The following is a 26,443-nucleotide window of genomic DNA, read 5'->3' as shown; positions in this document are numbered from 1 at the left end:
CAGTGCATTAATGCTTCATTTCACACGTATGGCTGTAGATGCTATTTTGCATAGTAAGACAAGCATTTTATGTATATTTCAAGGTATATTGAATATCAAAATACTTGCAAGTAAATGCATCAGTAATCAAATGCTCTACAAGCATGGCTGAATTAACATGTTTGGGGCCCCGGGGGGAAAAATTTTCTGTTGGGGCCCTATTGCCCACTCACCGCCCGCTTTAAATTGTGTATGTACCATTGTGTCATGTCCAAGTTCTTATTGAGTACAGTGCACACAGCAGACTACACATGGCAGTGTCATTATACTGTATACGCAGAGCCAGAGGCCCACCAGTACTCCTATGATGTAACATTTTTGGTTGATTTGTGGTAGTTTGATTAAACACAATTCAATTTAGAAATAAGCACTGTACGAGCACAATACAAACTACATATCTGTTTTTATATATATTGTTGTTGTTTTTTTTTTTTTAATACTTCTGGTTTTTAATTGACACAGTGCTTGTCTGCTGTGTGTTTCTGCCCCTTTCTGTCTTTGCTGCTGGACTTGTAAATTTCCCCGCTGTGGGATAAATAAAGTCTAAGTCTAAAGGGCTCCTCTCTCAATTTATCATTGACATGCAGGGAACCTGGGACTTTTGGCTTTGTCCACGGGGGACAATTAAACTATTATTTTTAAATATTTTTGTCCCACTGCTGCTCATGTTTTTTTTTATTTTTTTTTTAAACAAAGCTCACGTTTGAAAATTCCCACTTCACGTGATGAAGGCCGCAGCTGCTTCTCAAATACCGGAAGTGGTAGTTGTGTTGTTGCACCACAGAGCTGCTGTCATGTGATAGCTCGTCCGAGGAGCTGCTGTTGGCAGTAGCTTCCTACCTTTAGATGAAGCTAAAGTAAAACCACGCAGGAGAGACGTTTTATGTTTGTTGGAGACGATAAACAAGACTCGTTTCTGACGGACAACAGGGAAGCTGGGGTTGTATAGTTTCGCCCCTCGGACGCTGTCATGGGTTGCTGTTACAGCAGCGAGAACGAGACCACAGAGCAGGTAGTTAGCTGCTAACGTTAGCTGGCTAAAACTGTCCCGACCAATACCATGTTTTTTTTATTAAGAAACGAAGTACGTGATATTATTTTATTTATCGAGGGTTTTTCATACATAAAATGCATTTGAGTAATGTGTAACGACGTTACCCAAATGGTCGTTTTTTAGTAGTTAAAGTGGTATGACACCTAAAAGCAGCTTTAGCTTGCTAGCCGAAGCCTTCTGGTAGGCCTGGCCCAAGGCAGCCTGTGAAGTTAGCACATAGAATATAAACGATCGTGGATAAGACGACGGAAGCTCTCTGATGGCAGAGAAACATGTTTCGAAGAGAACTGTACATATGGCAACTTATTTACAGCTACTTTTAAGATTAGCAGGACATGGTAATTTATGGCTGAGCATACCAAATTGTTTTAAAGGTATCTGTAAAGAACTGAATTACCGGTAACTTACTGAATATTCAATCGTGACATAAACAACAAAAATCATTGATATTCTGGATATCATGATCTTGATGTGTTTTATGTCATATGACCCTCAAGATCTCTAGCTATTTATAGTTTAAGGAAACAAGTCAGTTCTTCCTTGATGCAGAGTAGCTTCCCTCATTTGCAGTTAACCTTATATTAATAGTAGCATAAGGACTACAGTACTGTACTGTAGCATAAGGACTACAGTACAAACACACATCTAACCTCTCTGTGTTATACTCAAATCATGTGCATTAGTCTATTTGTAAGATAATCATCAGATAAACCCAATTAGATGTGTACAGTTGTTTAAAATCAGTGTGAACTTGATTACTTTTAGTTGTTCGATTAAAGTCCAATTTTACTAGTGTAGGATCAGAGTGTAATGTTGGTTATAGCTGTTATCCAGGTGTTCAATTTTGTGAGAGTGGGTGGTTGAGTCAAATGTTTATTCTTTACTTAATGTTTTACTGTGAGTGGAAGAAAGGCAAAACTGAGCTTAGAACAGAGTATGTAAGGAGTGTAATAACGTGTGTTAAATGCATGTAGTTGCTATGTTGTAATGTAATGCTTTTTTTTCATAATGCATAATTTTTTTGTATCCAATGGAGAAACCACGTTCAATGGATCAAACAGTATTTGTTTCATCTCATAGGCTCAATTGCCATGTTTTTATCAAGTTTAATGTCTTGCTGAATTATAAAAACTGTACAAAGAAGGCACATTCTTTGGCAGAGCTGAAAACTATCATTTATTATATTCTGCTTGACCTGTTCTAGGACCCTGATGAACGTAAGCCGCTGATCCCCCACCCAAACCCTGTCAGCAAACCCCCGAATGGGACCGACTGGATCACTACCAGTGTCCCCTCAGCGCGGACAGATGAACAGGCCCTCCTTACATCCATCCTCACCAAGACAGCACAGTAAGACATTCACTTCACGCAACCATAGATGAGCCAGATTCTGCATGTGTTTCCTGATAATAAAGCAGTCATTCATGTGGCCATTTTTATTTCCTCTATGTCAGGAACATCATTGATGTCTCAGCAGCTGACTCCGTCATGATGGAGCAGCATGAATACATGGACAAAGCTCGTCAATACAGGTATGTGGGTGAGCAGTTGCGTAACATTTGTTGTGGAAGGCTGTCGCTTTTCTGCACATTTCTTTTTTGTTTTCTGTGTATGGGTATGGGAACGGTGTGGATTTCTGTTTGAACGAAAGGTGGCTATTAAAATGAGATTAATCAGTCTGTATTGCACTTATCTGAAGATGGTTATCATTAACCAGCTGAGTCATACATGTAGGTAGCCTATAAACATAACTTTGTGTTGTACATACTGTATGTACACTGTATGGTGCTTTACAGTGTTGCGTTGTCTGGTTGTAGCTCACTAATTTATAGATTATGGGAAAGGGATGTTTGGATGAATTGAATACTATTAATAAGTGAGACAGTTGTATATCCAAAGGCATGTACTGGCGAAGTGATTTGACAAAAAAAATGTAACAGCATAGGCCAACTCCCTCAAACTTTACCTTAAACCTCAGATACAATGACACCTAGTGGCTGGATTAATACCAAACACAGCAGCTTTGTTCAGGCTAAAATCCATGAGACAAGGTGATGTGTTGTGGGCCAAATGTGTTTTAAACTTAAACTCTAAACTACAGTTTAGGCAACAACTAGTTTTTTTTTTGTTTCAGTACAAAGCTGGCTGTGTTGAGCAACAGTCTGCCCCAGAAGAAAACCCTCGCTCTCCCCTCCCTCACCAGCCAGCCCCACCAAGTGCTTGCGAGTGACCTGGTGCCATACTCAGATGTTCAGCAGGTAACCATACTCATGGCATATGGTGTTTCCTTGTTGACTACATTTAACACCAGAGAGATACTTGTTTGGAAACCGCATGCATGTGTAGCTGTGTGGTATTTCAGTGTGTGAGGGTGTGACTGCATGTGTGGCTCAAAATAGATCTTAAAGATATCTAATGCTTTTCTGTCGTTAATGTTTTTGTCCACCTAAAAGAACACATTCTGTTGGTCACACACAGCAGACTAGTCTTGTTTTACTCAGTGAAATTGTGATTTTTTGTTTATTTGCACACTTCACTTAAATTCAAAATATCTCTCTCTTTCTTTTCAGGTGTCCAAGATAGCAGCTTATGCTTACAGTGCAATCTCTCAAATCAAAGTGGATGCTAAAGAAGAACTGGTGGTCCAGTTTGCCATTCCCTGATTCTGCGACTCTGGCCCTCATATTGTTCCTCCCATCCCGCTCTCTCTGTGTCACTTCTGCATCCTCACCCTCCAGCCCACCCTTTATTAAAGCATCTTGGTCCTTGTGCTTCTTAGCTATGCCTCTAACTGCTACAAAGACAGAGACAATGTAGGATTGCACTCTATGGCTGTCCTTTAGTGTACTTAATTATGGGTCAGTGACTAATTGTCATCATGGGCAATGGGAATATGGTCTACTGTAGATGGGCCATTGGGGTGTGATCTCATATTTACAACAACAGGGCCTCCTCTGTACGTAATGTGTGGATAACAGGCTTTGTCAGAACCAGCTGTGGAAAAAGCATCATTCATCCTTTATTTTGTTAGTTTTCAGAGCCTGTATACTCATGCAGGCAAGGCTAGCTCCACACCCCAGACTGTTATGCAAAGGCATGGAAGAATGTACAGTGTATTCACCTGGGACATAGCTGTAGGATTGGGCACAAGGCATTGGCTATTGGTGTAAATACTTGATGCAATCTCCACTGGAACAGGAGAAATGAGGAATCTCTCTGGCATGGAAGAATGGGAATTATCACAGTACCATAGGTGCAAGTGCAATGGTTGACTATTTTAGCCATTTACCTGGATAAAAACTTGCAACATGGCTTAAAGTTTGCACTTCATATGTCTTTAACTCTGTACTATAGTCCTGGGATGACCGTGCCCATTCCTTAGACTTTCTCCTTGCACAGAAAACAATTTAAAAATTGGAGCTAAAAAAAAGGAGAATAGGTTAAGATGTCATTATAATTTAGATGGTTGTAACACTATAGTCATGGTGTATGCTGGTAAGATTTGAGCATCAAACATCCCACAGTAATCTGGTGTCACCCTGCACCAAGAACCATGTCTCACTACAACCTAAACATGAACCAGTAAACCAACCTGACTTGAGTAAATTTCATTCACATTTCACTGTAATAATGTTTAAAACGTGACAGTGAAACATGTCATGTTGGCTATTTGTTGTCCAGTGTGTAATCTGTTATTCCAGTTGAGGCCAAATTATGAGTGACCTGTCCATGGCTGGTGTCCAATGGTGGGTGAGGATGCAAACACAAGCAGGGGGGGTGCTGGGTGGGCCTACTAATGTCACTGTGGGTAGGAAGACATGGAGCTTTCTTGGGGCACAAGTTCTCGAGTTTACAGACAGCAATGTGTCCTCTGCGGTTTTCTAGCACTAACAAAATGAGCTGGCAGACTCTTAAAATCAAATCCCAGAACTTCATGTATTTCATAGCAGTGGAAGTATACAGAGATGAAGGGGGCGAGTTTGTGGAGGGTGCCGGGACAGACATCGTGTATTCATGCCTTCTTTGTACAGAATTTTCTGAGTGAATATAAAAGCAGATGATGGATTGTATGAAGTTCCTCTTTTCGTAGAGAGTTCATTGGTCAGGATTGGCTAAGATCTTGTGGTGATAACAAACGTTTTTATGAAACACAAGAACACTTTTAAGGCTTACATTTGTTAGCTTTTAAACAAAGCTTTTCGCTGCAGATTGTAATATGATTGAGTTGTTCATATTAATCAGAAACTTACCATTGTAGCAGTGTGGGTGAGCATTAACAATCTATGTACCACCGCAGATAAAATGATCCGAGACCTTTTTGTGATTATTTATTTGTTTTTAAATGTATATTTGCTCTATGGAGGAGAGCATATGACTGTATGCGTGGGCAGGGAGCACGGTGAGCCGCTCTTCAGTCTCTAAAGGGATGATCTGCAAGGCTGTGATTATTTCTACCACGCAATTGATTTGAGCTTTTTGCAATGGGTTCTTGGCATTTTTTTTTCTGTCTTGTTTGTTACTCAACTGTGTTATACTACCTGAAATATGTTTGTAATATCTTAGGCTAGTACCAAAAAGTTTTAAGATTTTGTTTGTTTTTTTGGTTTAATTAATTCATTAAAACTTTTCAACATAAGCACTCGTGTCTTATTAAATAAATCTTCAAATACTCGTATCTGGGAAGTAGTTGGTTCTGTAATGCTACATTAACATGTGTACAGTTTGCAACAACATCAGATAATTTACAGTATGTCAGAGCCAATATCTCAGGATCATTCAGTGACATTTGCCTTCCTGTTATTTATGACTGTTTTGGATGGCTACAGCGTTGATAACTTCTTTTTGAATTATCCTATAATTTCAGAATATAAAAATGAACAAAACGTAATCATTAAAAACAATGATGATTTCACCACAGATATATAGACAAACATACAATGCAGTCAATATTTTAGACGATATGGAGCACAGAACCTTTGATGCATGACGCAGATGAGCCAGCGTCACTGGAGAGTCTCCTTGCTGCTTCTGCTGCGGCTGTTGCTGTTATGCCAAATCTTTGCCATGACTCGCTCCTGGCGTGTCACAGCACTGAAGTCCATTGTCTTTAACTGAGGCAGAGCAGAAATCACACGATTCCTAAATGCACAAAAAACACATATTCATGCATGCGCACAAAGTAGTTTATATACATTTTGTATGTGTCCACACAGAAAAAGGTCTACAGCTATGAAAAGTTGACCTTGTCTCTACTTTACTGGTGCCACACACATATTACAAATTGAGATACAATTTAATCAAAACGCTGCATTGATTCATGAGAAATCAGCTAATTGGAATAGACTTTTAACCAGCAGCCCCTCTTTCTGTGTGAGTGTGTGTGTGCGTTTGTGACTGGTGTTGCTGCGCAGACTAGGATATGTAATATGAGCTTGATCTGCATTTAAGCACCTGTTACAATGTTATGCACCTACATTCTTGCCAAACATGCACACACACACACATACACTCACAATGTAACTGCACTCTTGTTGCACAAGAGTAAACCCCCACTCTGCACCTCTGAAGTACGTGACAGTATGAAGTGCTGGCTTTGGTTCTTTTCTGTACTCAGCAAACTACCAGAGGTTGTGGATTACTGCTGGGTGCTTATGGTACAAAACAATGGCTGAAAAGTACAAGTTTCTCACATCCAAATATTTTACAGCGAAGCAGGATGTGTGTGTGATTGTGTTTGGAGTACATTTCTGAGTCTCCACCTGTAAGCCTTGTTGGTTTCTATGACATTTCCATGCAAAGTGATGGTGTGTAGATGCGGTAGCCCTCCCAGCCTGTCCACCTCTGACAGGATAAAAATGCTGTTGCCGTGAAGATACAACACACGCAGTTCACGCAGCTCGCACAAAACCTGGAACACAAGCACACACATGAACACATACTGCAGGTGCACTGTGACAGAAAGAAGACAGCTATGCCACTGTGCAAGCCATGGAGAGACAAAGCTTACTTGATCTATGTGTGAGATTTTGTTGAAGGAAAGGTCCAGCCAGGCGAGCTGTGATGGCTCAGCCAGGAAGTGGTGAACAGTCCTCTGGAGGTCATGTAGGTCAGTGATGCTGTTGTTATTGAGACGCAGGGAGCGGCTTAGGTACTTCATCTCCGAATTTCTCTTTGACGGGCGCAGACCGCTGCTGGGTTCTTCAGTCCATGTGTCTGAGACTGCAAATAAAATAAATACAGTGAATATTAAGTACTGGCTTGTTGATTTGTTTGATTTTGTGTAACACTGTATTTATGCTGCACAGTGATTCAAAAGCATCTACATTTATTGAACAGATTATTAAAGACAATGCACTGCAGCCATTAAGTGTCTGTCCAACTTAACATGGAATCCACAACACAGAAATATGAGGAATTATCTTGAGCCGTTTGTCAAAAATGTTATTTTAGAAAAGAATAATACTACCTATGCATACAAGTTTATCACAAACTATATACACAGATATTCTTTCTGAGGTGTGCTAATCCTATGATTATTTTAAGTATACTGCAGTACACTGTAATGTGCAGCCATTACAGCAAAGGTACAGTTAGCCCCTAAGAGAACTGTAATAATTTTATAGTGTAATAGTAATACAATAGTGTAAAGAACTAGACAGGGAGACTGAAATGATAGAAATAGAGTGTGCTACCTGCCAAACTGCTGATGTGTTTAAAAGATAAATCCACTGGAGCTCCATACATGTTCACACCTGTCATGGATTCACTCACCTGTGGGAGGACAGTGGCGTCATGGTTTGACCCAGAGTATCATCAAACATCAGTTATTTAATTTAACTGTTTTTAAAAACAAAACTGACAGCTTCATTATAATGTATTTTATTGTGCATGTACTTCCAAACTGTTTTAGTATCTTATGCAGCGGCTATAATCCAAACATTTCTATGGTATAGACCCACACAATCCCAAATTGTCCATTTCGGCCCGATTTTCGGCCTGATTCTGATTCTGATTTTTTGTTATTGACCTACCTCAATAAATTGTTGACCTATCACAAATATCATGCACTCACCAACAAACTAAGGCAACCTATAACAGCAACACACTACTTATCTTAGGTTATTTAGAAACTCGTGTTTCGATGTGGCTAGCTGAACATTTACCTGTTGAAGAGACAACAACCCGTTTCCAAGGAAACGAACAGGTACATTATGGGATTTGTAGTTAGACTATGTTATCTATCTAACGTTAGATTACAATTAAATTGCGCTTGCCCACAGGCTTCTAATACTATATGAACATTTGGTGAGTAAAATCTGTCGCGGTCACAAACACATTTTAACAATTGTTAATTAAAACAAACGTGTGAGTGTAGAACGTTTCTCCTGCTTTCTAGAAACACCTTTAGATTGTATTCTGGTGTACGCCGAATTTCATCCGGGTTGGCGAAGTCGACAGTCAGCACTCAGCACTAATATTAAAACGGGTGTAACCCGCTACAACCTGTCTGATGCTGACACGAAAAAAACATAGAAGATAAAAATTGTAATGTTGAACGATTGTGAATACCAGGTGCATTTTGAACTCTATTTTGTCGGCCCTTCCCCGCCTACCTCGAAACCGAGCACCGACCCTAATGTTGATAACGAGCACACCCCTCAGTTGGCTTCCGGTGTTTAAACCAATCAGCTTCGCTCATTTTCAGACGCGTCGATATGTGAAGACGGATTGGCTGGTTCAATCTTTGCAACCCTTTTTGAATTGTGTCTGGTTTCGCACGGGACTGTTTATTTCTGAGCTGTTGTTCTGTGTAGTTAGATGAAGGGGTTGCACCCATTTTCAGAGAAAGAATAAATACGTTGAAGTGGCCAAAGTCTTTGGCTTTTAAGGTGAGTAACTCCTTGGAAACAACATTTTATTACCGTTGGTCTTTAAGAATTAAATTACACTCGCTAAGTTACAGTTAGCATTACAGTAACTACTAGCAAACGAATATAACGTTAGGTTAGCGTTATCACTAATGTTGACCTAACCTTGCTAACACTAAGTCAGCATTCTGTAGGCAAATTAACAGTAATGTATGGATGGTGATCGTTAACTTTAATTACCTAGTTACCTAATTAGATGATTGTGAACGAAAATATGTTAACGTTAATGTGCTCATTCGTTAGCTTGACAACCCCAACTGCAAACGCTTGTTTTAGGCTTTGTTTTGTCGCTTCCAGGTTGAAATCCCTTTGAGATAAAGGGTCAGCCAAGATGACTATTAACTTGGGCGTTAAGGCTCTTCTCAGCTGGGTGAGTTGATAGTCAAGTTAGTTTTATAGCTGTTAGTACAAATATGTTGCTCCTAACATGGCTTGTTGGATAGTTGAAGTTTTATTTAACCAATTTGCCAAACAATTTTTTTTGCAGGTTAACAGCATAAAACTGTCCGACCGAGAAATAACTATCGACGATTTACAAGATGGGACAGTCTTACTGAAAGTTGTTCATATGCTGTAAGTAGGAACAATGTGTTGAAATGCCTGGCCTGTGTAAGCAAGGGAAAGTCCATGTCTGTTGACCTACGTTTTAAACATGCTTCTCTTAGTGGGTTCTTGAAAGTACAGAGATGCTCATTCCTTGGGTTAAACCTCCATTTTATTCTAATTTCACCTTGGTGTCATCTCAGGAAAAAGGAACCCAACTCCTGTTTCAGTAATTCCATCGAGGATCGGTTTAACTTCATTGCAGACTTTGTGGAAAGTGAGTTTCTCTACCTTTTTAAAAAATGTTCTGGTTGAAAATTTCAAATCTGTTGCAATGTTTGACCACGGTTGGGTGTGCCCCGTTGCACCTGTAAACACGCCAGACAGTGATGTCAGGGTGTAAAGAACACACCCTCAGTACCACCTTTTTTCATTTATGTTAAGTAACTCTCTAAGGCAGACAGATGTTGAATATTGATGTCCTTGAATTAACCTATATCTGTCTATTTTGTTTTATTAGGGGATTGCAGATTTAGTGCAACCAAAGGCACTTCATTGTCTTGGAACAACATACGAGATGGCATCAACCTAACAGTAGAAATTGCAAAGGTATAAGACAAAGAAAGATGGATAATGTAAAATAATAAATAAAGACAAACATAAACAACGACCCATTCTGACCTATTCTTTTTGTTATGACCAGGTGCTTTTGTTGCTCGTATACCATGACATAATGAATGACCGCTGCACTCTGAACATGTTGGAATGCGATGTGGAGGTAAGCAGAGAACAGTGTCTTGTATCCACAACTGAGATACATCACATTTCATTCATCATGTGTTGTGTTGTGCTACAATTTAATTCTCAGCTGATTTTATATGTTCCCTCTCTTCTTTGTTAGCGAGAGATAGCAAACCTAACTGGATCCTTTGTGATGGAGAGCGATGGCTATGTTTCTCTGAGCAATGGACTTGATGCCTATCTGGCAAGGAAACGTAAGTCACACATTTTTTTCAAATCTTCCATTTCCTCATGATATGCCGTATTAACAGACATTATTGTGGCACATGCAATGCGTCTGTATAACACTAGCTTTCTGGCTTGAATTTAACATGCAAATTTGTCAAAACGTATCTTTCCATGAATTTCAGATCTGCCGGTCTCTCGTGAAATATTTCAGCGATCAGCAACCGCATCTACCTCCAATGTGTCGACTATCTCCTCGCTCTCAGATGATGAGTCCCCCGTCTTCCACCGCACACAGAAAATCACATTTATGGACATGCAAACTGTGGCTTCTTCCTCAGTCAGGTACGAGTGTGGATTGTGAATAAGGCGATTTTACAGCCAGCATTAATCCAAACTTCTTGAAATAATAATGTTTCATGAACATGCATAAACTAACATTATGAGGAAGTAAGTGAGTTTTATTTTCCTATGGCATTATGGGGTAGTACAGTATATCTGTGTGGTGTGGTTTGGGTATTGACATTTTCAACTTGATTAACTGCATGTCTCCATTGAAAGACCTTCAGCCCGAGAGAATAATAAGTGAAAGCGCAAGTGTTTGTATTCTTTGTAATGGCCAACTTTGTAGGGTTACAAACGACCAAAACATTCAAACTTGTCTAATACTACACGCTATATGTCACTCCATATCCATTTATGTACATAAATTCATGAGTTGTTAATAATTTTGATTACATATCTTAACTTTGCATGATTTGCTTTTATTCCCGCAGCAAGTCTCCTCTGCAGGATATCATGAACACACCTAAATTTCAGATGAGGAAGATGCAACGACAGATGATCAAGGAGAGGGACTACAGAGATGGGCTGGAGAGGGAGCTGGCTGGCAAGCTTGCACTCATTTCACAGAGAGGTATTGCATTTAATTGTTTGTTTGGGTAAAAACATTGTTAGATGGGTTGATAAGAGAAATAGAAAAAGCCTCTTGTATTGCTTTTTCTTTTACGAGTAATGTTTAACAAACATGGGGTGTTCTGTTGAAGTGCTACAGATAGTGTACACTGTAGTTAACTAAATGTGTTCTGCGAATATTGACTGCCTTTTCATTTATGTTATGTACGTTGTTTCTCTTCTCTTAAACTCTCACATTAAATACTCTGTTGTATACCTACTTTGTTTTCTTTAGAGTCCCATATTAACCAGTTGCAGTACCGCCTGGATAAGTTGAAAGAAGAACAAGTTGATCAGGAGCAGGTTATCCGGGAACAAATCAATGAGCTTGAGACCAAGAACAACACGTGAGTACACAAGAACAGAACTGACCTTTTTTTTTTACTAAGTGAGTTAATAACAACTTTTACACCAAAGATGTCTGTTCAACTCGAGTTTGTGTATAATTTTACCTCAGGCTGTGACACTTCTCCTGCGAATTGTTTTTCTCAGACAGCCCTTGTCCATTTTAAATTGAAACAGAACAGACTGAGCTAGTAGCCTATAAGTTATTAAGTTATGCAAGTGATTTTGTTCAGGCTACAACAAGATTTTGCCAAATGGGAAGTGATGTTATAAATGTAATGAGTCTCACGTTTTATGTGCACTAGAAAATATTTTTTTCATACCTGAACCCATCCAAAACGTTGAGAATTTTGTATAAAAGTGATTTGAAGAAACTGCTTTGCTAACTGCTTTTTTTCTGTCTTAGGTTACAAATGCGTCTTAATGAGATGTGTAAGCAAAATAAAGACTTCAAGAGTTACTCCTCACTTATGGAGCGCAAAGTGGATGAGCTGACAGAAGAAAATGGTGTACTCTCTTCCCAGGTAATGAGACATGTGCAAAGTTTCTCTCTGTTAAATGCCACATCTTTGTCTTCTCACTTATGAGGGGATTTGCAATCCGTAACAGTCACGTGCCATTCTTACGTGCTTGAAAGTTTCAGCATAAGCAGACTTTTGAAACTAAATCATGCTAATATTCTGGTGGTGTTGCGTCTCAGTGGGCTCACTAGTAGCAACCCTTGGACCCATGGAGTCACGCGTCAATGTCGAAATTAAAACTTTCACTTAATACAGCTAAAGATAAAAGCTTTCTTTGAATGTTTCCGCAGGTGAGAGCAGTGTGTTCACAGCGGGCCATCTTTGAGGCAGAAGTTGGCCGGCTGACAGAAACTCAAGCCTTTACTCAGGAAGAATGGAGAAGCAAAGAAGTCCACTTAGAGTCTGAACTCAACCAAGCTACTGCTGAAAAGGTAGATATATCCTCACAACAGAAGTAGTGTTAGAATAAAGCAATACTATGTTAAAAGTATTCTGTTATAGTTCAAATGGTGTGTCACTGTTAGAAATATCTAGGATTTGTTATTACATGACAAGTGACACAATGTATGGTGTTTTTATTTCTTAACTCTGTATATACAAAGCAGAAACATAATTTCCATTGAGAAAATGGGAAGAAAAGCACACACTAAAATATCTGACTGTCTTTTTGTGGTACTATTCATAATGCAAAGCAAATGTATGAATTTTTAATGACAGGAATCAATCATTACATTCAATCATTACATTTCGGGTTCTACTATGCTCCTTTTTCTCAGGAACAACTGTCTGAACAAATCCAGATCCTCCAAGGAAAGATTTCCTGTTTGCAGGATGAAATCAGCAGGGCCACTAAGGAAGAAGTAGGAGAGAATATGGGGCCTGTAATGGAGGTAAAGTCCATAATTATATGTAAAAGCTGACAATTGTATTATGATGCTGAATTCAGAAATGCTTGATAATCAAATATAAAGTCAGCATTTTCTTAATTTAAAACATTTTGGGATTACATGTTTACTAATTGTCTTCTCTTCTTAAATTGTCAGAGAGAAATGTTTGAGACTGAAATTAAAGGTTTGAAGAATGAGCTGGAGAGCACATTTTGCTCCCTGAAAACCGCTGAGCTGGAGATTCAGGCCAAAACACAGCAGCTGGCAGAGTATCGGGAAGAAATCGCTCAACACAAGGATCTCCTGAAGCAACAGAAGTCCCAAACTGAAGAAATGATTCAAGCCAAGGATCAGATTTTAGAGAAGTTGCAAAAGGAGATCACTGAGCAGAGAGCGGTTCTTCAGCAAGAGATCCAGGATCTCAAGCTTCAACTTCAGCAAGTTGAGCAGCAGAAAACCGAGCAGATTACCAGACTACAACAGCATATTGCTGCTTGTGAAAAAGAAGTCGAAGAACTAAAGGAAATTAAGAAAGAGAAGGAAGATCTTCTCCATCAGACTGAAGAAAAGGTGAAAGAGCTTGAGTCGAAGTTATCTGCTGCCAGTTCTCTCTTGGCTGATAAAGACCAACAAATTAACAGTCTCACAGAAGAAGTTGACATTCTTACAGATGAAACCAACAACAACAAAAATGAAATTCAAGCCAAAGAGGAAAAGCTTGCCAAATTACTTCTAGAGAAGTCTAATGAGAAAGAAATTCTTCACAATAAAATCCAGACCTTAACAGTCCAAGTGGAAGACCTTAGCTCATCTCTCAAACAGGCTGAGCAGGAAATTCAACTTAAGCAAGACCGACTGGCTAAAACTCAACAAGACAATGTCCAACAAAGGGAGGTACTCCAACAACAGATTGTAACTGGTGAAGAGGAGGTTCAGAAGTTAAATGAAGAGATAAAGGCCAAAAATGAGCAGTTTGTTATTCTAAAGAATGACAGTTCTCGACAGTCTGAATCACTGGAGCAAGAGATTGAGGGTCTAAAAGGCCAACTAGAATGTCTGAATGACCATCTCAGACAGGCTGAGCAACACGTTCAGGCTCAGGAGGTTATGCTTACAAAGCAGGAGCAGGAAAGTGCTCATCAGTCTGAGCTCCTGCGACAACAACTGTCTGCTTCTGAAGAGGGGATAAGGAGCATGAAGGAGGAGATCCAGACTAAAGAGGAACAGATGAACATGTTGAAAAACCAAAGTTCAGAGCAGTCAAAACTACTACATCAAGAGATCCAAGATTTTAAGAAACAGGTTGAGTGTCTTAGTTCCTCACTGAGGAATGCTGAGGAGAATTTGCAATCAAAGGAAAATCTGTTTGCTGAACATCAACTACAAAGCAACCAGGATATGGAGGCTCTCCAGACGCAGATGGTAGCATCTCAAAATGAAGTGAAGAGGGTAAATGCAGAGATTCATGCTAAAGAGGAGCAGTTAACTCTGCTGAAGACTGAGACCTCTACACACACTGAATTGCTACAGCAGGAGCTTGAAAGTCTGAATAAACAAATAAATAGTATGAGCCATTCTCTTGAGATTGCCAAGGACCAGGTTCAAATCAAAGAAGATTTGATTACCAAGCAGGAGCAGGAGAGCACTTTGCAGATTGAGGCACTAGGAAAGCACAGTGCAGTTGTTGAGGAGGAGGTTACTCGGCTGAGAGAGGAGATCCAAGCTAAAGAGGGCGAGCTAGACATGCTAAAGGTTGAGAACTGCAAGGAGTCAGAGGTGTTACAGAATGAAATCCAATCTCTTAGGGACCAAGTACAAAGTCTGAGTGAATCTCTGAAGACTACAATAGAGCAGGTTCAGGCTAAAGAAAACCTGCTGAGTCAGAAGGAAATGGAGATTTCTCAGGAAAAAGATCAATTTCAAAACATGATGACAGTCTCTGAAGAAGATATAAGAGGGCTTAAGGAGCAGATCCAGGCTAAAGAGGAACAGCTGGTCACACTGAAAAAAGAGGGATCCATACATTCTGACATGCTACAGCAAGAAATCAAATGTCTAAAAAACCAGCTAGCAAATATGGGTGACTCTCTCACTAAGGCTGAGGAGATGGTTCAGACTCAGATGACTGTGCTCACCAAACAGGAAAAGGAGAGTGCTCAGCAGAAGGAGCTTCTGCAGCAACAACTGTCTGCTTCTGAGGAAGAGGTGAGGAAGATGAAAGAGGAGATCCAGACTAAAGAGGAACAGATTATACTGCTGAAGACTGACAGCTCGGAGCAGTCAGACCTACTACATCAAGAGATCCAAAGTTTAAAGACACAGGTTGAGTGTCTTAGTTCCTCACTGAGGAATGCTAATGAGAACTTGCAATCCAAGGAAAATTTGTTTGCTGAACAGCAATTACATAACACTCAGGATATGGAGGCTCTCCAGATGCAGATGGTAGCATCTCAAAATGAAGTGAAGAGGTTAAATGCAGAGATTCATGCTAAGGAGGAGCAGTTAACTCAACTAAAGACTGAGACCTCTACACATGCTGAATTACTACAGCAGGAGATTGAAAGTCAGATTAAACAAATAAATAGTATGAGCAATTCTCTTGAGATTGCCAAGGACCAGGTTCAAATCAAAGAAGATTTGATTGCCAAGCAGGAGCAGGAGAGCACTTTGCAGATTGAGGCACTAGGAAAGCACAGTGCAGTTGTTGAGGAGGAGGTTACTCGGCTGAGAGAGGAGATCCAAACTAAAGAGGGCGAGCTAGACATGCTAAAGGTTGAGAACTGCAAGGAGTCAGAGGTGTTACAGAATGAAATCCAATCTCTTCGGGACCAAGTACAAAGTTTGAGCGAATCTCTGAAGACTACAATTGAGCAGGTTCAGGCTAAAGAAAACCTGCTGAGTCAGAAGGAAATGGAGATTTCTCAGGAAAAAGATCAATTTCAAAACATGATGACAGTCTCTGAAGAAGATATAAGAGGGCTTAAGGAGCAGATCCAGGCTAAAGAGGAACAGCTGGTCACACTGAAAAAAGAGGGATCCATACATTCTGACATGCTACAGCAAGAAATCAAATGTCTAAAAAACCAGCTAGCAAATATGGGTGACTCTCTCACTAAGGCTGAGGAGATGGTTCAGACTCAGATGACTGTGCTCACCAAACAGGAAAAGGAGAGTGCTCAGCAGAAGGAGCTTCTGCAGCAACAACTGTCTGCTTCTGAGGAAGAGGTGAGGAAGATGAAAGAGGAGATCCAGACTAAAGAGGAACAGATTATACTGCTGAAGACTGACAGCTCGGAGCAGTCAGACCTACTACATCAAGAGATCCAAAGTTTAAAGACACAGGTTGAGACTCTTGGCTCCTCACTGAGGAAGGCTGAGGAGGATATGCAATCCAAGGAAAATCTGTTGGCTCAGCAACAGCAAGAAAATTCTCAACAGAGGGAGGCACTCCAAAGCCTACAGGAGAAAGTCAAACAAGTGGAGATGCTGCAGAAACAGATTTGTTCACGTGAAGAAGAGATTCAAAAGCTAAAAGAATCTCAGAGTGAAAAAGAAGGCCGCCTCCTCCAGGCTGAGGAGAAGCTTCAGATCCTCCAGACTGAGTTGTCTGCCATCAACACAGTCATAGCTGATAAGGAACAAAATCTCAACACTCTTAGAGATGAGTTCGCTGCCCAAGCTACCTTGGTTCAAAAAGCAAAAGAGGAAGCTGAAGCCAATGAGAAAATGCTGGCTGAGATAAAGGAGGAGAGCTCCAAACAGACAGATGTTCTTCAACATGAGATCCAGGATCTGAAAGGGGAGGTGGAAACCATTTCTATAAATCTTCTGGCTAAAGAGCAGATGTTACTTGATACTCAGCAGGAGTCTGCTCAGCAGATAGACCTCCTCCAGCAGCAGCTTGCCTCAGTAAATGCAGAGACACAAGCTGCACAGGAATTGCAGGTTGTCACTTTTGCTGAAAAGGAGGCTCTTGTTCAGGAAAAAGAAGTGCTGATGGCCAGGATACTCCAGGCGGAAAAGGATCAGAAAGCTCTGGAGAAACAACTTGAAGCCATTGTGTTTGAGAAGGAGAGACTTGTCCAAGCCAAGCAAGCCACAGAGAGAGAGAACATAGCCTCCCGTAAACTGGAATCAGTATTACAGCAGGAAATATTGAAAATGGAGAAAGAGAGACTCCTGGAAGACAAAGAAAGAGCGGAAGGAATTGAGATTCTAAAGAGAGACCTCCAGGAACAGCTCTCAGCTAAATCGGAAGCTGCAGAACACTACAAGGCACAGGTAGGTGTGACCACAAACAGTCACCACAGAACACAACACAATTCAGTTTTACTACTTGTATGTTTGTACGTATCATGTAAAAGAATTGATTTGAATATTTTCCTTTCTGCTTGTTGCTTATTGACCAGTAACATCAACTGGTCTTGTTCCTGCCCTACAGCTTCATGTGCATACTTAATTGGTTTATCAGTTTGGTGTCAGATGAATAGTCTAGACTAAGATATTTGTTTTTCTATCCCAATGCCTCAGATGGAGAAGGCACTGAGTCATTACAATGGCAAGAAGCAGCTTCTCCAGGAAAGCCATGAGGAGGTGGCTGAACTCAAGCATTCCTTAGAGGTTAAAGAGCGTGAAGTAAAGGCTACTACCATGGAAAACAAGGTGCTTCAGCTGGAATTGGACAAGGCCCAAACCAATGAGAAGAAACTTGTGAACATGGTGGCCAGTTTGGAGGCACAGGTTGGTATTGTATTTTGAAGCACAAGGAGAACTGAGTATAGTGTAAACAAGAAGCGAACCTTTACAGTTCAATTACTTTTTATAGCATGTTTTGCTGCATTTCACCCTGATCACTACATCTGTTTTCTTTTAGCTGGCCTTTGCTGACCATAACCTACGGGTACAGAATAAGATTCATGGTGATTCGTGTTACTTTGAGGTTCCCAGCACACACTCAAGTGTTCACACCAGAGCGCAAGTGAAGAGGACCTTGAGCTCTGACAGCCTGGACCAGAGCTCTCTGGAAGACTCCTTGAACACCACAAGGTAATACACCTCTGTTTGTGTAGCATAAAATCTTTTAGGGCTGCAGATATCTCATTGCAGCTGTTTCATAATGTGATTTTAAAAGGACTAGAACAATTGTGTACAGTGTTAAAAAAAATCCTAGCATTTCAATAATTTTTTTTTCAGGCTCATTTTGCAGGTCCGGCACTTATATAAAATGACGCTTTGTGGTTTAAAACTGCTCGAAACACAAAACACAAAATTCTGAACAGTTTTCACCCCAAATTGGTCTAGCTAAATAAGAATTAACAATATAAACTATTTAAGAAAAACAAACTTTTCTGTCAAACCAACTCCTGCTTTTCACTTGTTTGTGATTTTGGACTATATAAAAAAAGTTGACTTGACTTTGTTTTCCTAACCAAGGAAGTTCCCATTGCTCTAATGTCATCTCTGAAATTAGTTTTTTTTTTTTCCTGCTCCAACAAAGTAAACAAGGAAGAAATAAAACTTAAGAAAAGCAGGAAAGCCATAAAATCTTACATCAGGGGCATAATGTTGTTGAATCTATTGTGAATGTAATCGCATAATACTGTGTTTCTTACCTTTGCAGGAAACTTTCAGCGCCTGATGAATCAAGCACACCATTTGTTCGCAGTTCAGAGCGCTTGGCAGCCAAACGCCAGGGTCTACGTGCCGAGTCACTGGAGACCCTTTACTTTACACCTATAAACAACAGACAGATCAACAGGTATGTCACACAGTTGTGACACAGAATAGCCACCTTTAGGGTTTATTTCTGTTTACTATGAGTGAGTGAGAGTGGTGGTTCTCTGAAATGTATTTTCAGTATGTACTATACTAATTGTAGATGTGAGTCTTTTAATTGCTTAGCTTTACTCAGCTTTCTTTGCCCTACCTCAACATTCTTTGTTTGGCCTGAGCCTATTATCAGTCACTAGTAACTAGTAATGACCTGCTAGCATGTCTTACGCTTTTGTTTAATTGTAGATCTGACAACAGTTGTGGAACTGGTATGAAGATAATAAAGAAGTGGGGGGGGGGAAAACAAAACACAAAATAGGTGGAACTCTTAGAATGTAATTTACAATCGTTTACATTTCAGTAAAGCTCAACCAAGTAATCCTTCATCCTTGTTTTCTTTTTCATCCCCATAGGACCAGTACAGAGCACAAAATGGAACTGGATTCAGCCCGGAAAAATCCATCTTCATCTGTCAAACGACGCAGGACAACGCAGGTTATCAACATCACCCTGACCAAGGTGGAGGAAACTCACTTGCACGCTTATTGCATGTTTTGCATGTTCACAATAGCGCACACTGTTGAAGACACTACATTTGAATTATCACTATACAGTTTAATAATCACAATGGTTTCTGTCTGCCTTGTTTAATCATATTTGTTATGATATTTACTTTTAACTAGGACGTTGTCGTCTGTGTGTACCTTTCAGGTTATTGGGAGTACTGCATTCAAATGGCTGAATGCAAATGTTTGACTTTGCCTTTCAAAAAACATGCCCACGCTCCCACTACAGTATCATTATAGCCGTAATTGATTGTTGAACTCTGATCTGTAGAAAACCCCAGGCGGTGGTGAAGGTGATGAGACTTTCTACAGTCTGGCCTCAGCTCGCTCCCATCCAAACCTCTCCAACAGCCACGCTGCACGATCCGTGTCTATGGAGCTGTTTGACAAACCTGCCAGAATGACCGGCACTGCCAGCGACCAGCTCATCGGTCTCCCTGGGTACAGACGGAGCGCAGTCCATTCACAGAGTAAGTAGATACCTGGCTGAAGGGAGAGAAATCAAGTGAGCAGTCAAGTTGGACAACATGGAGGGTTGGGACCCACAATGTTGTTGTTGTTGTTGTTGTTGTTGTTGTTGTTGTTGTTGTTTTTTTAGCCTTTTCAACTGCATGTGGGTAATATGGAACTGCAACTAACAATTATTTTTATCAACTATTTTCTCAATTAATCTTTTGGTCTGTAAAACTTCAGTAAACAGTGAAAAAGGGCCATCACATTATCCTAGAGGCCACGGTGATGTCATCAAATGTCTGTTTGACTAACAGGCCAAACCCCCCAAATATTCAGTTTATCATAAGGTGAGATAAGTGGCAAATCTCACATTTGAGAACTTGGAACCATCAAATGTTTGGCTTTTTTTACATTAAAAAATGACCTGAATGGTTAATTGATTATTTGATTATTTTTGATCAACAAATCGTTGCAGCTCTACATGGAATTTATCTGGAAAAGCTCCATATCCTGAAGCCTTCAGAACCAACCTGGTTCTTATTTACATCTCCACTTTACTTAAAGAACCATGAAGGTCATAACAAAACTGAGATATCCATATTAGCAGGCTACAATGCTGCAACCAGCATTTATAAAAACCACTGTTACCACTTATTTGAATTTGTCATGTTTTTACTCAACTTATTACTAATGTTTTTTATTCAATACACCTTACTGCAATATTATTGTCTCTGCCCACTAACTGTACAATCCAGCACACCTGCAGAAGCCGCCCCACACTTAAAACGTAGGACTCATGTAGGCTGTTTTAGGAGTTAAGACTCCTGTCCAAGCCTTTGTTCATCATCTGTGATAAAACATTACATTTCCTCACAGTTGCTGTCAGCTAAGGAGTCGATCACCCTGTACGATGGTAGAGGTCAAAAGTAGTTTAGCTGACTTTGCTAGTATTCAGCACTGGAGCAGCCAATGAAAACAAGTCACACGGCCCTCCATTTCCATTACTGTTTTCTATCACAGATAGTTTTATTTGTAAGTAACTTAGAGACAAGACTTGGTTTGTAAACATTTACAGCCTGCATGCTGTTGCTGACAATGAGATTTGAATCTGGAGCTTCTCAACTGATGATTCGAATCGACATTTAGGGGACAGCCCTACTAATTAGTTATTGATAAAAGGTAATTGATCACAGATAGTTGTTGACTACTGTAACTGCAATACCTGAGATTTTTAAAAGGTGTGCATGTAACTCTTATTTTTTTTTTTTTCTACATCCGTTTGTCTTTAGCCACTAGTACATTCTGCGTGGGGGCAGAGAACGAGCCAGAGGGTGCACCTGAAGATTGGATGAGGATTGCAGAGCTCCAGGCCAGGAACAAGGCCTGCCTTCCTCACCTAAAGAGCAGCTACCCTGTGGAGTCTGAGGTTAGTAGAGAGGGACACAACAGGCATACGTTACACATTAAAGATATACTATACCTAATTAGTAGTCAAGACAGTGAGGAATATGGAAATGTAATGTTCAGGGGATTGCTGTGGCACCACACCATGAAAATATAGATACAAATATTAATTTACACATTAATCACTACTGTAAATCTGGTCATACTAGCTTAAAACCATATTATACACTTTATGACTACTACCCACAGAGCCAAATGGTTTTAGTAGTTGACTACTTGACTAGGCAAGTAGTTTGTGAAACCCCTTGTTTAAACATCGTAAATGGACTGCATTTATGTAGGGCTTTTATTCATAGTGCTTAACATTCACACACGCTTGTACACCAATGGCAGTGAAGTACCATTCAAGGTGCTGGCCTAACCATGTCTGCTCTTCATTTTTTCCCCCACTAGTCTTATAAAATCCCTTTGTGTCTGTTCCTCTAGACTGGCCGTGGCAGTATATTCAGTTTCACAGATGAAGAACTCCGTACGGGTGACCCATCAGACACAATCCGTCGAGTATCCACGATGCCTGGCCAGCTGCAAGACTCTCTAGCCTCCCATCGGCACTCCCTCATGATGGGACATTCAGGTGCTGCAGCCAGTGCTCGTTCTCATCGTCTGTCTTTGATGCCAGGCCAGCTGCCATCGACTGTCAGCTCCTCTCAGCTGAGAAGCCCGAAAGGCACAAAGCGGTCTTCATCTACATTATCCGTACATCAAACTTCGCCTGAGGTTGGTTTGCATTAGAACACACAGGAATGTTTGTTACTTAATGTTTGAGCCTGACTGAAGCATAGTAGAGAACTGTTCAACAATCAAGTTCAACTGTAAAGTATCCTGCTATATTACATGTCTTTGTCACTACCATAAAGACCAAATTTGAACAGCTGACAGATCATTCTCCAAACTCTAATAGTAGTATTTTGTGTTGGGTGCTTATTTCATTGGTAATCGGAAAGTTGACTCTTTGGTCATAGTCATTGGACAGTTGCAAAATTACACAAATGTAATAAATAACCCTGATAGTCATCGATTTAACTTTCTGAAACCCTTTATTTGCCTTTTTCCTAACTTGTCTTTCCTTGTCTCCATCTGAAAGAAAAAGGTGAAGGCCAGCTGCTTCCCCCGTCCACTCACTCCTAAAAACAAGAATGTGATCAGTGGACCTTCGGGCTCTCACCTTCACGCTGCTCTCAGTCCAGTGAGTTTAATTAACTAGAATTTTCTGGTCGGTTGAAAACAAGAACAGTGACATAATCATTTTATTCATGTTGCCATGGGACACAATGGTGCATATTATGTTTTGCACGCTTCTCAACAGTTTCACTTGTATTATTCTCTCAGGCTGAGCGGAGACAGTCTATGATGTTCACTGTTGAAAACACCCCTAAGAACAACAACTACCTAAAGAAGGGGCTGAACAAACTACGCAGCTCCACCCGGAAATCCCCGGGCAAAAGTTCAAAGAAGTTGCCCGCTCAGACATCTGCTCGCAAGTGCCAGGAAAACATGCCTTCGGGAAATTCTCGTGCTGGAGTGGGAGGAGCAGCCAGAAATGGCAGCTTGAAGTCCCAACAGGTGGCAACTAAAGGACAGAGGAAGTCTCCACGAGCCACCAGCAGGACTGCAGTGTCTCCTGGACTGACGGCCAGTGCTCGCAAGGTAAACGAACACAGACACATTTATTCAGGGTTTTACATGGAACACTTAAATAGTCATTTTAAAGGTACCCTGGGGAATCTTCTCTGTCTGCACCATACGGCCTGTTGTGTTGTGGCGAGGGTGGGCAAATCTGCTTAAAAGGAGTGCAGGTGGCAAATGAGGCAGCAGGTATGATGTAGAATCCCTATCAGCTGATAACACTGGGGAACAATTTGAAAAAAAAATTCTGTTGAGTTAGATTTTTATGCTGATTAAAACTAAAATTGGCATGCTGATTCCAAAATTGCAGTCAGTTTTTTTCTAGCACGTCAAGTTTTTTCTCCACAGCTTACCCTCCAGATAAGCAAAATTCCACTGATTAGCTGTAGTAAGACTTGCCAGCTGATTACGATTGGACTCATCTACAGCTACGTGGCAACTTGTTTGTGCAGTCACAATTGAGACAGTGCGGTGAGAGGTGTGTGCAGCTCCCAATAGGTCAGTACTATCACACACATATCTGTTAAGTACAGTATTTTTCATATTTTTTAAGAAAACGGGGATCCTATAGTTCAAAAACTTGACGTGATAGAGAAAAACTGAGATCAGTTTTGGATTCCGCACCCAAAAATTAGCTAAAAACAGCTGTCAGACCTAACTCAACAAAAATTGTGTTCCCCAGTGTAATCAAACAGCAGCAGGTAGTGGAGATGCTGTGGTAAACTTTTAGAGCTAAACTTTAAGTGTTGCCAGAGACCGCACAGTCTGACTCATTTGGAGCTACAACAAGCCATAAGAGATACATTAATAGTCTACATTGTTTACAATTCTGTTGGTAAACGTGGTGTTTTTTTTTTGTTTTTTTTTAACTTGTTACTCAGTGCTGCAGTACATCATGTCACCTCCAGTCTTAATACTGTGTGTGTGCTTGTAGAAGGACCCGCTCATGAGTGCTGCAATGTACAGCTGCGCTAATGGTCAAAACCTCACAGTAATAGTGATGCACTCGAAAATAAACAGAAAATAAACTCTGGGACAAACGCAAGTTTATCATACCTACATGTTTTGTTCAGCAAGTTAATCTTCACAAATGAACACCACTTTTATGATTTTTAAGTAAGAAGTAAGTAAAAAGCTAATGTTAGAAGTGTAAAAATTTCACTTGCCAAACTAATTTCAGGTTTTTAGGACTCATTCCTGCAGCACTCTATTACTAACTGAACAGATTAATGTCGTTGATACATGGTAGTTGCGGGTTATCTTCTCAATTTTTTTTTTTAACGAGGACTCCAATAAAAGACACATTTTGACTTGTCAAACAGGTTTAACAACTCCATTTATTTAAGTGTGCCAATTCCCTGGTATTGTGGATGTCACAGTCGTCATCATCAGTGACACCTGTGCTTTTCCTGCTATAACGAGGCAAAATGTTTATAGCCCTGCCATAAATTAGAGGTGTTAATTACACTTGATGGTAATTTTTGAATCCATAGTTTGTGGTCTCTCCCCGTTTACACATGAAGGGGACAGAAATATAACGCCTCAGCATAAAAAAAACAAAACTTAAGATAGGATTTATTTCAGAGCTATTGTATTACATTAGAATGTGCGAGTGTACCTAATAAACTGGTAACTGTGTATATTGGTACAAGCTACTGGGGAAGGATTATGTGTGGGTGTCCCTCATTACTGATCTAATTAATGAAGCAAAACTGCATGATGGTGAAAGAGAACTTCCTTGAAATACGTGTTCAGTCATTACATCTCAAATAGCTGCTGAATTTGAACACTGTTTCCAGAAGTGTGCGACTCTGAAGAATGACGAAAATCTTGCTGGATGTCTTTAAAAGGTCAATATAGGTCAATAAAAAGTTATTTTAATTTAGTTAATGTGAGTTTGTTTCCTCACACAGGGTGGTTGTTGGTTCTCACATTATGCCATAGTTACTCACGGTGTATTATTTCATACCAATCAACCTAAGGGGTGTCCACATGTTTCTGTCAAACAACACTAACCACTGGCAGCACTTGGATTTCAACTTTTACTAAATGTCACCTTGAAATGTGTTTCTCTGTGAGCTTTAGTTTAATCAGATTTCTTTTTATCCCACAGATGATGCGCAGGATGAAGGTGTGAGGACTGGATCGTCGTCTACAGTTTCATTTGATCATACTTTTTTTTTTTTTCCCCACTTGTTCTTTCCACAAACACAATTTCATTTTTATTGTTGTCCTTCAGGACTTTTTACAGTCTTGTTTTAATCTCCCTTCATTTTCTCTGTATTATATTTACATGTTTGTCAATAAAAAGTTGAGCCCTTAACCAATTCTCCGAGTTGTGTCTGTAACTCTGAATGCATCTCCTGGATGGTCCAGGTAATCTTAGGAGAGCGCTTCACCTCATGTTTAAGGACAGGTTCGGATTTTATGATGTATCTGACAGGGCATCAAAATATTGAGAGAACACCATTGCTTGTAACTATCCCACAACTCGCTAATTTACCTTAATGTACGCATATTTATTACATAGGAAGTCCATTTTCATATAGGATATCTAATTATTTCCTACCAGATAGACTTGTAGAGCAGTCCCAATTGTCAGAAGAACTAACTTAAACAAACTTGAACACCTAATTTCTGAAAAATCATGTAAACCCAGTTTCCATTATTGGGTTAGCCTGTATTAACAGGGGGATTTCTACTGTGTGACAATGAAAATGCGCTGGCAGTGACTGATATCAAGATCTACTAAGAATTGTCATTCAAAAATAGTTCATCCGAACACTAAAATACAAAATTGTGCTCTAAATATTAATTGAAAGGTGGAGGCACTAAAGTCCAGTCTGCTTTCAAGAACGTGTAAGTACCAATTAATCCATAATTTAAATTATAACACTACCCCACATGAAAAGAGGTCAGCTGAGTTCCTGACTCAAATGCAACCGTCTTCCGGTTAGCGCCTCAAACCTTCAGAATAAAAGACCTTTGAATACATCATACCTAGAAAATGAAGACAGACTGCTGATTGGTGTAAATAGTTAACATTAGAAATTGTGTGTATCATTTTTAACAGGGCTGATAATGAACTGACAAAGCAGCTAGTTAGGGTGTAGCAAAAATTACTACGCGTGTATAATTAATACACAAACTATTGGTCTGCATTCACCTGACCTAACCTGTTCACTCATGCTGCCATTAGTTTTGTAGCTGTGTAAATAAAAACATCACAAGGCTCTAAAAGTAGGCGAGATGGTGACATTGGTGTGTGAGTAATTTCATATCTGCTTTGTGCATTAAAATTAAAGGTGGTTATTGCTGTGTAGTA

The 26,443-nt window shown here is 40.0% G+C and overlaps 3 protein-coding genes across 3 annotated transcripts; 2 read left to right on the top strand and 1 right to left on the bottom strand.

Annotated features, from left to right (window-relative positions):
* The first annotated feature begins 823 nt into the window (after positions 1-823).
* Positions 824-5,716, top strand: lamtor1 (late endosomal/lysosomal adaptor, MAPK and MTOR activator 1). Its single transcript, XM_070905719.1, has 5 exons — positions 824-1,051; positions 2,298-2,443; positions 2,548-2,625; positions 3,228-3,351; positions 3,664-5,716. Exons 1-5 carry the CDS (start codon positions 1,010-1,012, stop codon positions 3,754-3,756), a joined length of 483 nt encoding a protein of 160 aa, XP_070761820.1. The 5' UTR covers positions 824-1,009; the 3' UTR covers positions 3,757-5,716.
* Positions 5,717-6,096: 380 nt separating this feature from the next.
* Positions 6,097-8,154, bottom strand: lrrc51 (leucine rich repeat containing 51). The gene is made up of 5 exons (XM_070906497.1): positions 8,125-8,154; positions 7,786-7,864; positions 7,101-7,306; positions 6,853-7,001; positions 6,097-6,232 (listed from the first exon to the last, which is right to left on the bottom strand). The coding sequence occupies exons 2-5, from the start codon at positions 7,850-7,852 to the stop codon at positions 6,097-6,099; spliced, it is 558 nt and encodes a 185-aa protein (XP_070762598.1). The 5' UTR covers positions 7,853-7,864; positions 8,125-8,154.
* Positions 8,155-9,352: 1,198 nt separating this feature from the next.
* Positions 9,353-25,391, top strand: LOC139285410 (nuclear mitotic apparatus protein 1-like). The gene is made up of 24 exons (XM_070905975.1): positions 9,353-9,391; positions 9,509-9,594; positions 9,768-9,841; positions 10,085-10,173; positions 10,268-10,342; positions 10,466-10,559; positions 10,716-10,875; positions 11,307-11,446; positions 11,720-11,831; positions 12,236-12,353; positions 12,641-12,781; positions 13,127-13,240; positions 13,394-16,384; positions 16,427-17,518; positions 17,768-17,977; positions 18,111-18,283; positions 18,858-19,010; positions 19,429-19,528; positions 19,847-20,045; positions 21,318-21,454; positions 21,919-22,209; positions 22,577-22,678; positions 22,822-23,139; positions 25,232-25,391. The coding sequence occupies exons 1-24, from the start codon at positions 9,353-9,355 to the stop codon at positions 25,253-25,255; spliced, it is 7,032 nt and encodes a 2,343-aa protein (XP_070762076.1). The 3' UTR covers positions 25,256-25,391.
* The last annotated feature ends 1,052 nt before the right edge of the window (positions 25,392-26,443 follow it).

The sequence above is a fragment of the Enoplosus armatus genome, chromosome 5 (assembly GCF_043641665.1).
Source record: "Enoplosus armatus isolate fEnoArm2 chromosome 5, fEnoArm2.hap1, whole genome shotgun sequence".
NCBI classification, from domain to species: domain Eukaryota; kingdom Metazoa; phylum Chordata; class Actinopteri; order Centrarchiformes; family Enoplosidae; genus Enoplosus; species Enoplosus armatus.
This window is presented reverse-complemented; position numbering and strand designations above follow the sequence as displayed.